This window comes from Scyliorhinus canicula, chromosome 21 (assembly GCF_902713615.1).
Source record: "Scyliorhinus canicula chromosome 21, sScyCan1.1, whole genome shotgun sequence".
Taxonomy (NCBI): Eukaryota; Metazoa; Chordata; class Chondrichthyes; order Carcharhiniformes; family Scyliorhinidae; genus Scyliorhinus; species Scyliorhinus canicula.
In genome coordinates, this window is record NC_052166.1 from 58,198,876 (window position 1) to 58,213,491 (window position 14,616).

At 45.7% G+C, this 14,616-nt stretch overlaps 1 protein-coding gene across 3 annotated transcripts in view; it reads left to right on the top strand.

Annotated features, from left to right (window-relative positions):
- gpr107 (G protein-coupled receptor 107) overlaps window positions 1-14,616 on the top strand; it is a 115,751-nt gene that overhangs the window by 13,083 nt on the left and 88,052 nt on the right. For all 3 annotated transcript variants that reach the window (XM_038781741.1, XM_038781743.1, XM_038781742.1), the window contains exons 3-9: window positions 4,951-5,001; window positions 5,957-6,045; window positions 6,148-6,329; window positions 8,353-8,390; window positions 8,925-8,972; window positions 9,071-9,181; window positions 14,397-14,530. In XM_038781741.1, coding sequence (XP_038637669.1) covers window positions 4,951-5,001; window positions 5,957-6,045; window positions 6,148-6,329; window positions 8,353-8,390; window positions 8,925-8,972; window positions 9,071-9,181; window positions 14,397-14,530 — 653 coding nt within the window. The remainder of the gene's footprint in view (window positions 1-4,950; window positions 5,002-5,956; window positions 6,046-6,147; window positions 6,330-8,352; window positions 8,391-8,924; window positions 8,973-9,070; window positions 9,182-14,396; window positions 14,531-14,616) is intronic.

Below are 14,616 nucleotides of genomic sequence, written 5' to 3' on the forward strand. Positions count from 1 at the left end.
GCGAAGGAGACCCAAGGAGTTTGAGTGAAGACAAGCATCCAGCAGAGGGCAGCAGAGCAGAGCTACTGATCAGCTGTTCTGGGGAAATTTGCATACGTGCAGTGCGGTCAGCCTAAGTTGAAGGTGAACTGGCGAAGGAGACCCAAGGAGTTTGAGTGAAGACAAGCATCCAGCAGAGGGCAGCAGAGCAGAGCTATTGATCAGCTGTTCTGGGGAAATTTGCATACGTGCAGTGCGGTCAGCCTAAGTTGAAGGTGGTTTGTGGAGGGGCTGTTGGCAACTGACAGTTAAACCCGAAACACTTTGTGAGTGTTTCCCACCCTACCTCCTCCTCTAACCAACCCCCCCACCCCACGGTGGTTGGGAAGCGGGAGCAGGGACCTGTCGTGAAGGTGAGTGAGTGCCTTTAAATTTGCTTAACTTTCAGCGGGAGCAGGGTTTGAGGTAATATCAGGTAAGCTCTTCCTTTCTTTTTCTTTTTCTTGTTTTTTTTTTAAATCTAGAGGTGATGTCAGGGAAGGCAGTACAATGCTCCTCCTGCAGAATGTTTGAGGTGAGGGACGCCGTCAGTGTCCCTGCTGATTTCATCTGTGGGAAGTGCACCCAACTCCAGCTCCTCAAAAACCGTGTTAGGGACCTGGAGCTTGAGCTGGATGAACTTCGGATCATTCGGGAGGCAGAGGGGGTCATAGATAGGAGCTTCAGGGAAGTAGTTACACCAAAGACTGGAGATAGATGGGTAACTGTAAGAGGGACTGGGAAGAAGCAGTCAGTGCAGGGACCCCCTGCGGTCGTTCCCCTGAGTAACAAGTATACCGTTTTGGATACTTGTGGGGGGGACGACTTACCAGGGGTAAGCCATGGGGTACGGGCCTCTGGCACGGAGTCTGTCCCTGTTGCTCAGAAGGGAAGGGGGGAAAGGAGTAGAACACTAGTAATTGGGGACTCAATAGTCAGGGGCGCAGATAGGGGATTTTGTGGGAGCGAGAGAGACTCACGTTTGGTATGTTGCCTCCCAGGTGCAAGGGTAAGTGATGTCTCGGATCGTGTTTTCCGGGTCCTTAAGGGGGAGGGGGAGCAGCCCCAAGTCGTAGTCCACATTGGCACTAACGACATAGGTAGGAAAGGGGACAAGGATGTCAGGCAGGCCTTTAGGGAGCTAGGATGGAAGCTCAGAGCGAGAACAAACAGAGTTATTATCTCTGGGTTGTTGCCCGTGCCACGTGATAGTGAGATGAGGAATAGGGAGAAAGAGCAATTAAACACGTGGCTACAGGGATGGTGCAGGCGGGAGGGATTCAGATTTCTGGATAACTGGGGCTCTTTCTGGGGAAGGTGGGACCTCTATAGACAGGATGGTCTACATCTGAACCTGAGGGGCACCAATATCCTGGGGGGGAGATTTGTTAGTGCTCTTTGGGTGGGTTTAAACTAATTCAGCAGGGGCATGGGAACCTGGATTGTAGTTTTGGGGTACGGGAGATTGAGAGTATAGAGGTCAGGAGCACAGATTTGACTTCGCAAGAGGGTGCCAGTGTTCAGGTAGGTGGTTTGAAGTGTGTCTACTTCAATGCCAGGAGTATACGAAATAAGGTAGGGGAACTGGCAGCATGGGTTGGTACCTGGGACTTCGATGTTGTGGCCATTTCAGAGACATGGATAGAGCAGGGACAGGAATGGTTGTTGCAGGTTCCGGGGTTTAGGTGTTTTAGTAAGCTCAGAGAAGGGGGCAAAAGAGGGGGAGGTGTGGCGCTGCTAGTCAAGGACAGTATTACGGTGGCGGAAAGGATGCTAGATGGGGACTCTTCTTCTGAGGTAGTATGGGCTGAGGTTAGAAACAGGAAAGGAGAGGTCACCCTGTTGGGAGTTTTCTATAGGCCACCTAATAGTTCTAGGGATGTAGAGGAAAGGATGGCGAAGATGATTCTGGAAAAGAGCGAAAGTAACAGGGTAGTTGTTATGGGAGACTTTAACTTTCCAAATATTGACTGGAAAAGATATAGTTCGAGTACATTAGATGGGTCATTCTTTGTACAATGTGTGCAGGAGGGTTTCCTGACACAATATGTTGACAGGCCAACAAGAGGCGAGGCCACATTGGATTTGTTTTTGGGTAATGAACCAGGCCAGGTGTTAGATCTGGAGGTAGGTGAGCACTTTGGAAACAGTGACCACAATTCGGTGACCTTTACGTTAGTGATGGAAAGGGATAAGTATACCCCGCAGGGCAAGAGTTATAGCTGGGGGAAGGGCAATTATGATGCCATTAGACATGACTTAGGATGTGTTGGTTGGAGAAATAGGCTGCAAGGGTTGGGTACACTGGATATGTGGAGCTTGTTCAAGGAACAGCTATTGCATGTTCTTGATAAGTACGTACCAGTCAGGCAGGGAGGAAGGGGTCGAGCGAGGGAACCATGGTTTACCAAAGAAGTGGAATCTCTTGTTAAGAGGAAGAAGGAGGCCTATGTGAAGATGAGGCGTGAAGTTTCAGTTGGGGCGCTTGATAGTTACAAGGAAGCGAGGAAGGATCTAAAGAGAGAGCTGAGACGAGCAAGGAGGGGACATGAGAAGTCTTTGGCAGGTAGGATCAAGGAAAACCCAAAAGCTTTCTATAGGTATGTCAGGAATAAAAGAATGACTAGGGTAAGAGTAGGGCCAGTCAAGGACAGTGGTGGGAAGTTGTGTGTGGAGGCTGAGGAGATAAGCGAGATACTAAATGAATACTTTTCGTCAGTATTCACTCAAGAAAAAGATAATATTGTGGAGGAGAATGCTGAGACCCAGGCTATTAGAATAGATGGCATTGAGGTGTGTAGGGAAGAAGTGTTGGCAATTCTGGACAAGGTGAAAATAGATAAGTCCCCGGGGCCGGATGGGATTTATCCTAGGATTCTCTGGGAAGCCAGGGAAGAGATTGCTGAGCCTTTGGCTTTGATTTTTAGGTCATCATTGGCTACAGGAATAGTGCCAGAGGACTGGAGGATAGCAAATGTGGTCCCTTTGTTCAAGAAGGGGAGTAGAGATAACCCCGGTAACTATAGGCCGGTGAGCCTAACGTCTGTGGTGGGTAAGGTCTTGGAGAGGATTATAAAAGATACGATTTATAATCATCTAGATAGGAATAATATGATTAGGGATAGTCAGCATGGTTTTGTGAAGGGTAGGTCATGCCTCACAAACCTTATCGAGTTCTTTGAGAAGGTGACTGAACAGGTAGACGAGGGTAGAGCAGTTGATGTGGTGTATATGGATTTCAGTAAAGCATTTGATAAGGTTCCCCACGGTCGGCTATTGCAGAAAATACGGAGGCTGGGGATTGAGGGTGATTTAGAGATGTGGATCAGAAATTGGCTAGTTGAAAGAAGACAGAGAGTGGTAGTTGATGGGAAATGTTCAGAATGGAGTTCAGTTACGAGTGGCGTACCACAAGGATCTGTTCTGGGGCCGTTGCTGTTTGTCATTTTTATAAATGACCTAGAGGAGGGCGCAGAAGGATGGGTGAGTAAATTTGCAGACGACACTAAAGTCGGTGGAGTTGTAGACAGTGCGGAAGGATGTTGCAGGTTACAGAGTGACATAGATAAGCTGCAGAGCTGGGCTGAGAGGTGGCAAATGGAGTTTAATGTGGAGAAGTGTGAGGTGATTCACTTTGGAAAGAATAACAGGAATGCGGAATATTTGGCTAATGGTAAAATTCTTGGTAGTGTGGATGAGCAGAGGGATCTCGGTGTCCATGTACATAGATCCCTGAAAGTTGCCACCCAGGTTGATAGGGTTGTGAAGAAGGCCTATGGTGTGTTGGCCTTTATTGGTAGAGGGATTGAGTTCCGGAGCCATGAGGTCATGTTGCAGTTGTACAAAACTCTAGTACGGCCGCATTTGGAGTATTGCGTACAGTTCTGGTCGCCTCATTATAGGAAGGACGTGGAAGCCTTGGAACGGGTGCAGAGGAGATTTACCAGGATGTTGCCTGGTATGGAGGGAAAATCTTATGAGGAAAGGCTGATGGACTTGAGGTTGTTTTCGTTAGAGAGAAGAAGGTAAAGAGGTGACTTAATAGAGGCATACAAAATGATAAGAGGGTTAGATAGGGTGGACAGCGAGAGCCTTCTCCCGCGGATGGAGGTGGCTAGCACGAGGGGACATAGCCTTAAATTGAGGGGTAATAGATATAGGACAGAGGTCAGAGGTGGGTTTTTTACGCAAAGAGTGGTGAGGCCGTGGAATGCCCTACCTGCAACAGTAGTGAACTCGCCAACATTGAGGGCATTTAAAAGTTTATTGGATAAGCATATGGATGATAAGGGCATAGTGTAGGTTAGATGGCCTTCAGTTTTTTTCCATGTCGGTGCAACATCGAGGGCCGAAGGGCCTGTACTGCGCTGTATCGTTCTATGTTCTATGTAGGAACACCCACAGAGCTGCATTTAAGATTCTTGCTTGCTCATAGAATTTTTCTGACATGCAACTAATGAAAATATCTGCATTAGTATCCAAATATCTGTGTGCAAGAGGTATGTGTGACATCAACGAATTCCGGATTGTTGAAATTATTTTTATTAAATTTGGAAATCTTTCTAACCTTGTGATGTTTAACCTCGGCCTCATCTGCATGTTCAGGTGAATATTTAATGTTTAAAATCTCATAGTGCTACTGGGTAAAGGATTTGAGGAGCTCTTGAGGTACCCTGACCAAAATTTATTCTTCGGCCAACACCAAATCAGATCTCTTGGACATTGAGCTAATGGGTCTCTGTTGAACATTGCAGTATGTTGAATGGGCTGTTACGTTTCAATGCCAAAGCTTCAAAAGCCATCCATTGCCTGCGAAGCACTTTGGAATGTTCTGAGGTGTGCAGTTCACCATATAAATGCACACTTAACTTTCTTTTTTGTTTCCTTAGCTATAACTTACTAATGCGTTCCTTTCCTTCATCTTTATTGCAGCTGGGGCTTAGTTTGGACAGATCCAAGAATGATGGCTTCTCATCCTATTTGGTAAGATAGTTTTTTTTCTGGCATCAGATTTTCAATTAATTTTACCTCTTTCCCCGCCCCCCCAGTTTTTTTTTTGTGCAATTCCAAGTCGAGTCTCTTGTATTGTAGCCTAAGGGCCACTCTTGAGAAACAAATTAGGTACAGGAGTCGACCACTCAGCCCCTCAAGCCTGCCCTTCCATTCAATAAGATGTGATCCATGTGGGAGGGAGTGGGTCACTTGACTTTGGGGGCATCACAGCTGAGCTGTCCCTTTCTGATGCCCACAGACGTACTCTAGGCCAGAGCACTAGATTATTAGCAGTAGCAGGAATCCCAAATGGGCATTCCCATCCCCGCAACAAGGAGCCCTAAAGCCACTTGCCGCAGCCTTGACTAAGATTCATTCAATTGGCATAGAGAGCACCATTACCCGTGAGGGGAGCGGTTTATTATTTTTTGGAGCTAGGGGTTGGATTTGTTTGGACCACTTTTGATCAATACGTTGTTGCGATCAATGCATTATTTCCCCTTGAAATTTGTGAAAGAAAAAATCCAAATTACCTCTTGCATCAAGATGCCAGACGCGAGCAATCAGCCTTTCCGCCACACTCCAGAAAGACCACCTCAATGACCCCTTTATGAGTTTTCCATGCCACAGATGGAAGCCTAATCAGAAGTTCATCCTGCCTAACGCGGTGGCCATGAATCAATTTCTTCCCACAGTTGGTTTCTAATTAATGTAGTTAGCATTCCAGTGAGGTACACAGCCCTTCCAGATTTATGTTTGCCGTCTGCATGAGTCTCGTGTCAGGCTCAGTTCAAGTATAGATGATGAATTTCAACCTGCGGGAATCTGACTCCCAGAAGGAGCATTTCAGTGAATGTAGCGAGTATTTCCTGGGATTGCAATTCATTCAACTTGTGTTCAACAACCCATATGCTCTTTATTCTCTGGTGATTTTACTTTTTGACAGGAAGAAGATATTGATTTTTGCTTTTTGAAGAAAAGGCCTCCAAGTGATGTACCTGTCACACTTTTTGTTTTTGAATTTGGAAAGCAACAGTGAGTACGCAGCAAAAAAATAAAATCTCTCATTGGAACCTTCCGCCAATGGCCCCTTGGTTGTTCCACCACATTCAACTTGCACCTGTTATTGATTCCCAGAGTTAGAGTTCAGACGTCTGGCACCAGTCAGCCAAAAGTCACTGATGCTGGGACTGAAGGAAGCCAACCGACCAAGGACAAAAGCAGCAAGGCCTCAGTGAAACCACACAATGAATCGGAAAAAGTAGCAGGGCCACTGAAGAAGAATGAAACAGGAAAGCAGTCTGAGGAAGCACAGAAAGGTAAGTTAAAGCACGTTTTTTTTTGGCGCCTCCAATGGTTGGTAATTGTGGGCAAGAAGGAAAGTTATGAATCCTGTCAATCCCAAGATATGCTCCTGCACACAGAGGAGACCCAAATAAAAGACTAATATAGGGGCACAGGACTGAACTTACACAGTTAAGATAGATGTGTTTTTTTAAAAAAAAAACACTTTTAGGAAATTATGTAGGTATTCTGTGTAGGTAAAGAAAGATGTGTCTGCCTCTGCTCTTCTTCAAGTCTCTGACTCCCTCTCTGCCTCTGCTCGCCCCCTGCTGCCTATGGCTCCCCTCGCCGGTCTCTGCATCTGGCCCCCCCACCCTTCCATCTCTGTCTTTGGCTCTCCTCCCCCCACCCTTCGTATCTGCCTATGGCTCCTCCCCCCCTCCCGTTTTTGCTTCTTGCTACCCCCCTCCCTCCTTCCTCTCTGCCTCCCTCCCATCTCTGTCTCCGGGCCCCCCTGTCTCTGCCTTTATCACCCACATCCCTCCCCCACCACCATCTCTGCCTCTGTCTCCCCCCCCCCCCCCTCCACACGCCTCTCTGCCCCCCACTCCGCCTGAAATTTGCAATGTGAGATAAGTGGGAAACTTAGTTTTTCGGTTGTTGAATTTCAAGAGAGTTCAGAAGCGATGAGGGACATTTGCATCTTTACAAAGGATTCATGAGTAAACAGATGAGTTATTTGAATTTTATTGACCCTTAAGTAGAGGCAAAATAGAAAACGTGAAAGATTTTTACATTTGAATAACTTGAGTTCAAAGAAGAAAATGGAACCTGAGACGAAAGGGGAAATAAAATATTTGAGGAGGGATGTTTAACGGAATGGGGTGGCTGTGGGGGAAACACTGAAGACCAGCTCCTTTTCTGTGTGAGCTGCTGTGAAAGTTTTGAATCAGAGGCAGCCACCCTGTGTTAAGCCAGGAGAATCTTTGCTTTCAGAAAGGTTTACTGAACCACCTTTTGGAATTTCACATCAGAATGGGAGTGTTTGAGAAGTCTTGCAGTTCACCTTTATTAAAGTGACAATAATTCCTTGTCTTGGGTGATATTACTGGATTTTTATGATTAAAATTCTTTAAGGGAGTTGTTGCCAAGAAGGTAATTTCCGTATGAACTTTTGATCAAGCAGGTTTTTTTTGGGGGCGTGTTCTGTAAGACTACCTTAACTGTGTAAGTTCAATCCTGTGCCCCTATAATGACAGACTGGAAATGTGGTGCTTGGTTTAAGCGATGCACAAATAACTCTTTATAAAACTGTATAAAGATTGGCTTCAGTTCTGTCCTTCACCAGTTTGCTGGCAGGAATGTAACAATACATGTAATGTGAAGTCACTTCGGTTTCATAATAGTGCTTAAGAACAGATTATCTGAGCACATTTAGAGCTGTCTGCGCTGTGTGCATGTTGGGAACTGTGCAATGTTTGAGGTTGGGATACTATGATCAGTTTTTGGATTTTGCACAGGTCTAACCTTGAGGGTGATATTTCACCTGTTCCAGGAGGGTATTTCTAGCCAATAAGTGACAAGGCCTGCCAAGGAGAGAGAAACATTTGTGCATGTTTGCATTTTATTTAGCTACTTTGATGCAGAAATTCCTTGGATGCAGGGCACTTTGATGCTCAGTGCACCATGGGAAGCGGAACATGGGAGTAGAGTTGTGGAAATAGCAACAAATGTCTCGGATTGGTTTCTTGCAATCCCTGCGGATGATATGCTTGCATGCTGGAAAGGCCCTTAAAGTGGGGAAGATAAAATTAAAGGTAAATTTTGGCTGCCTAGTATATTCGGTTACTTATTTGATTTAATCATTGGAATAACTGGTAAAATATTACATTTCTGGAATGCTGGATCGAGTATTTTGCCTGGGAGTTTTAGTCAATAAAACTCCTGTTTTATTGAAAACTGCACCAAATCTGGAGGAAGATTTTTTCCAAACAAAAGATGAACCGATTATCATTTGATTTTTTTAATGCTAAAGAGACATATTTTCTTTCCCCACAGCAAAGTCAAAGCCTGTTACACGTGCTGCTGAACCGAAGGTTAGTAGATGTTCTGCTTTTTATTTTTTATTTCTATAAATGCAAGTATTTTGCTTTTAAATATGTTATTTTAAAGATGGAGGCATGGTCTCTCTTAGGAAACTGCAATGCAAAGCATTTCCTTTTCGAGGAATATTTGGTGGTGTGTTATATGTTGGAGATGAGCAATAATCAGCCAGAGCACGGTCGAGGGGGTCATAGTTGCTTGACACTGACAACGCACACCAGTAGAGGAGGCAAAACGAGGCGGTTATTATTATATCCCCTCAAGTCAGATGCATAATGCTTTGCAGACTTTAAAATTGGGGATTGTGTGCAATATTGAGAGATTGGGTCGGCAGGACAAGATGGAGCAGAGTAGATATGCGAATTGGTGCTCCTTGTCTTGGCTTGTACAATTTGATTGAGCTATAAGAGAGCAACTGCTGCAACGTAAGTCGCTGCTTTCAGAGTACTGAACAGGAGGGACAGAGTAAAGACAACTGGACATTAATATGATGAAGGCAGCAAAATAATCATTTGTTTTTATTTTAGGCTCAAACGATTTCACTAAAGGAAAAAAATGCATCCTATTCATTCACAGTAAGTAAGATTTCCGAGTTGGTCCTTTACAACCTAATGTATGCACTGACTCGCTCTAATTGGCAAATTATCTGAACAGGTATTTTTCTCTCCTGCAGTTCTCTTTGACCATTAATACTGATGAGGAACAGGGACTTTACAGTCTGTACTTCCACAACTGCTACACGGACAAAAAGCCATCTCTGAAGTCTTTCCAGTTTGATATGGATGTGAGTACAAGACAGGCATCTTTATAGAGCAAGAGAGCTATTAGGAATGTTTCAGCAAACCATCAGTATTGGCCTAGAGCAGTTATCCTTTTGATAGTTTTTGAAACTAAATTTATTATATATAGAAACAAATGCTGGAATGCATGGCAGGTGGATCAGCGCTCAACAGAAAAAAAGATTTATATTTCTGCTGTAAACAATTGGGACTCGCCTGAATAGTAACTCGATTTTAGCTTTTAGGGGTTTGTGTCCTCATGCGTTTCGACAACATCTTATGTTCATGTATCAAATTTCTGGCATTTGCGCGTTGTCTTCTTCAAGTTTCACATCATTTCTGTTTTCATTCAGACAACAGAAATCTTCCAATTCCCTCCTCTGCTGGGATATCAGCTCAGGCACATTTAACAGTGCTGTTGGGCTGCACTTTGAATTTTTCTTCTCTGCCATTAACGCTTATTACAAAATACAGTAACCATTAGTTGCCTTGAGGCTGTTACCTTTACTTCATTATTGGTATTGCAGGAATCCTATCCGATGTGACGCTACTCTGGAGGCTTCAAAGTTTAAATTATAAGTTTTGAAGAAAGCTTAACCAAAAATATTTCATCTATTGAACATTCGTCACACACCGGATGTTACATTTTGTTACAGATGTAAACCAATCATTTTTACCCAAAGCTTGAAACTTAACAGTACTGCAAGGTTATGCCATCAAATAACAATGAAAGCCTGATTAACCTAACGACAGCGGTTGGCACACTGAAACTTCCGGTGGCGGCATGTAGGAGGAGGTTGCACGTTGGATGGCTCCTGCTCGAAGCTTGATTTTGTTTTTTTAGAATTTAATACCTGGTGCGAGGGGCAATTTTTGGTTAAATAAGTGCAGGAAGACATAAGGAACCAAAACCCAAAGGAAAGCTGCCATGGAGAAGGGTGTGTGTGTGAAGGTTTGCCGTCGAGTCAAAGGGTCGGCTCAGCAACTGGAAGGATGGGGGAGGCTGCATCACCGGGTGAGGCCCCATTGTTCATGGCAGTAAAGATGACCGAGGTGATGGCTTTGGAACTTGGAAAAGCAGTTTGCAAAGCACATGGAGGTGATGAGGAAGAAGATGTTGGCAGCATTGAAGGTGCTGGTTGAGGAGGCGATTGCCCCGGTGAAGGCGACGGTATCGAGGACATCATCGGGGAGCAGGGTGAGAAACTGAAAGGTGTGGAGGAGACCTTATCGCAATACAGCGATCGGCTCACCTCGATAGGTGAGGAGCTGCAGAGGGTGGTGGAGGCCACCAAAGGTCTGCGAGCCAAAGTAGAGGACCTGGAAAACCGAGCTAGGCGGCAACAATCGTGGGCCTGCCCGAAGGGGTGGAGGACCCGAGGCCGACCGAGTATTTTGCCAAGATGCTGGCGGAGCTGTTGTGGGGGGTGGGGGAGACATCCTTCCTAGTATGAACTGGGTCGGACTCATAAGGTGTGGAGGCCAAAACCAAAGGCGAATGAGCCGCCAAGAGCAGTGATTATTTTTTCCGTTGTTACCGCATGAAGGAGAAGCTCCTTAGTTGGGCAAAGCAGAAGCGGGAGGTACAGTGGGCTGGAGCTGGTACACATGCATACCAGGACTTACCATGGAGTTGGCGAGCAGGCGGGCGGCTTCAGCCGAGTGAAGACAGCACTCTATAAAAAGCAGGGTGTGGTTAGGCATAGTGTACTAGCTAAGTTGAGGGTGACTTTTATTTTGAGACGGTGGAAACGGTGGAGGCATTTGTGAAGGCAGAAGCTGGGGCAGAAGTGATAAATGACTGAGAATTGATCTTGGACTGAGCGTGTGTGTTGCCGGGGGGGGGGGGGGGGGGGATGTAACTCTTTTTTATAGCATGTCATTATATGTGCCAAATAAGTTGAAGTTGCCTATTTGGACAAGGTAAGAGTTGCGATTTTCTTTTGCAATGATGGCTCGTTGGGGTTTGTGTGTTTACACGAGAGTTGTGTGTTGAAGGGGATGGTAACAATGGGACGGGACGGACAAAGCCCAGTGGGCAGGGCCCGGAGATATGATGATGGCTGATAGGAGGGGGGGGGGGCGGGGGCAATGAGAGACCCCAGGTCAGGGTACTTATGTGGAATATGAGGGGTTTGTTGGACGGAGGATTTTGGTGTCATCTTGTGGGTAGTGCTCGCGAACTTAGAACATAGAACACTACAGCGCAGTACGGGCCCTCGATGTTGCGCCGACCTGTGAAACCATCTGAAGCCTATCTGACCTACACTATTCCATTTTCATCCATATGTCTATCCAGTGACCACTTAAATGCCCTTAAAGTTGGCGAGTCTACTACTGTTGCAGGCAGGTTCCACACCCCTACTACTCTCTGAGTAAAGAAACTGCCTCTGATATCTGTCCTATATCTATCACCCCTCAATTTAAAGCTATGTCCTCTCGTGTTGGTCATCACCATCCGAGGAAAAAGACTCTCACTGTCCACCCTATCTAACCCTCTGACTATCTTATATGTCTCTATTAAGTCACCTCTCAGCCTTCTACTCTCTAACGAAAACAACCTCAATTCCCTGAGCCTTTCCTCGTAAGACCTTCCCTCCATCCCAGGCAACATCCTAGTAAATCTCCTCTGAACCCTTTCCAAAGCTTCCACATCCTTCCTATAATGTGGTGACCAGAACTGCACGCAGTACTCCAGGTGCGGCCGCACCAGAGTTATGTACAGCTGCAGCATGACCTTGTGGTTCCAAAACTCAATCCCCCTGCTTATAAAGGCTAGCACACCATATGCCTTCTTAACAGCCCTATTAACCTGGGTGGCAACTTTCAGGGATTTATGTACCTGGATGCCGAGATCTCTCTGTTCATCTACACTACCAAGAATCTTGCCATTAGCCCAGTACTCTGCATTCCTGTTACTCCTTCCAAAGTGAACCACCTCACACTTTTCCGCATTAAACTCCATCTGCCACCTCTCAGCCCAGCTCTGCAGCTTATCTATGTCCCTCTGTATCCTATAACATCCTTCAGCACTATCCACAACTCCACCGACCTTCGTGTAATCTGCAAATTTACTAACCCATTCTTCTACACCCTCTTCCAGGTCATTTATAAAAATGACAAACAGCAGTGGTCCCAAAACAGATCCTTGCGGTACACCACTAGTAACTGAACTCCAGGATGAACATTTGCCATCAACCACCACCCTCTGTCTTTCAGCTAGCCAGTTACTGATCCAAACCGCTAAATCACCTTCAATTCCATACTTCCTTATTTTCTGCAATAGCCTACCGTGGGGAACCTTATCAAACTTGGAATCAGGGCCCCTCAAAGACATTTTTGGGGGCTCGGGCGGCAGGCGGATGCGGGGTTTGATGTTAGCCTTTGCCTCACTGATTGTTCCGGAGGCAGGTCCTGTTGGGATGGACGTCAGCTTCTCCAACCTGTGACACGGGTTGGCGGGGGGGTGGCCTACTTGAATTTCTTTGACTCTCGGGAAGGTGAAGTCTCAGACGATGGGGATGAAGGAAGGGTCTCACAATTCATGGGGACTGTTTATTATGCACTTCCGAGAATTGGTTGCCTTTGGATATAAGGGGGGGGGGGGGGGGATTGTTGTCTTTGGTTACACTGTTTACAGATTGATAATTTTTTACCTGGAATGTACAGGTGGATGTTTTGGCCTGTATATTGAGCGGGGGCCGGTTTGTGTGTGGGGGATTGTTACTGTATTTGTTTTTGTTTTTTTATCTTTGGTTGGTTGTTGATGAAAATGTTAAAAATGAGGAGAATAAAAGGATTTTAAAAAAAAATCTAATGACAGTGAGATCTTGGAAACTCCAGGGCTACCTGAGCAGCAGGATAATACGCGTTATATAGATGTTAGGCTGGGCTCTGTGGGAATGCTCTTAACACACTCCCTGAAACAACTGGACAAACTCTCAGACTCTGATGTCAAGACCTGAATTAGCTTCTGTAACTGGAGATATCCTGATTCTTAGGAACAAACACAATGAACCCTCACTGAACAGTATGGACCCAAGGGTGATGAAGAATGGGTTGAAGGAGCTATAAGCAGACCAGATGGTACTAATGGTGCCTGCAGAGGTTTAACAGTTTATCCAAGGCTGATGACGATTGACTGACTGAGTGACCAAGCTGCAATGCTTGACAAGGGGTGGGTGAGTCAATAGAAAGTGGAGGTCAGGTCTTGCAATTCCTTCAACAGTGCAATCAAGAAGTTGCAGTTTGCCATAAACGGCTCCAGGGGAGCGCACATTGATGGTCTTCATCCTGGCCCAGCATTGGGAAAACTGCAGTGACATTTGCACTGATTTATTTAGGGCTGCGCTGAGTTAGTGTGTAGACTCCTCAGGAGTGTCAAAACATTCCTGTACCCCCCAGCTCCTCAATTCCAGCTGATTTGATTAACCTTTCAGTCTGTGCCCTGACACCAATAGTTGATTTTTCAGTCAAGAATTGAAGGTAGATATGGTTGTCAGTGCCATAGAACAGCTTAGGGAGGTTGGGGGGCGGGGGTTACTTGATGGCTCCATGCTGTAACCGGGAGATCAAATGCCTTCTGCGTCCTGCAAAAAAGGTGGCACATAGTTTTAAACACAGTCAGCGGTGTACACCTCTTCTTTGCTGCTGGCCACAAGATCCAGAGCGGAAATGTGCACAATTTACAGTTCATCTCCATGTGGGCCCCTTTCAATGGAAGGTCCTCCGATCACTAATGATCTACCTTTCCTTTTTTTTTCTTTTTTAAAAGAAATTTAGAGTACCCAATTCATTTTTTCCAATTAAGGGCCAATTTAGCGTGGCCAATCCACCTGCCCTGCACAGCCTTGGGTTGTGGGGGTGAAACCCGCACAAACACGGGGAAAATGTGCAAACTCCACACGGACAGTGACCCAGAGCTGGGATCGCACCTGGGACCTCGGCGTCATGAGGCTACAGGGCTAACCCACTGCGCCACCGTGCTGCCCCATGATCTACCTTTTCAATGGGAAATGTACTGTTGCAGCAATTGTGGAACCAGAAAAGGCCAGTTTAGTTCCACCGTAGATATGTAGCAAAATCTGTTATGGACTTTCTTCCTGATGGTTTCAGATATGTCTTAAATCAGTCACATTTGAAGAAGGATGATGAAGAAGAAAGCAAATCACATTGTATTTTGCTGTCTCTAACTTCTGATCATGTGTGATTTTCTTCCAGATTACAATAGTGGAACAGAATCCTGGAAGTTATTTGTCTGCAGGAGAAATCCCACTCCCCAAACTCTACATCTCTATGGCTTTCTTCTTCTTCCTGGCTGGAGTTGTATGGGTTTACATTCTCCGTAAACGCAGGTACCGTACAAATACCTATTACCCGGGAGAGCAGGGTCTACAATACATATTAATTTTATGGAGCAGCATCCAAGGTTGGAATACTG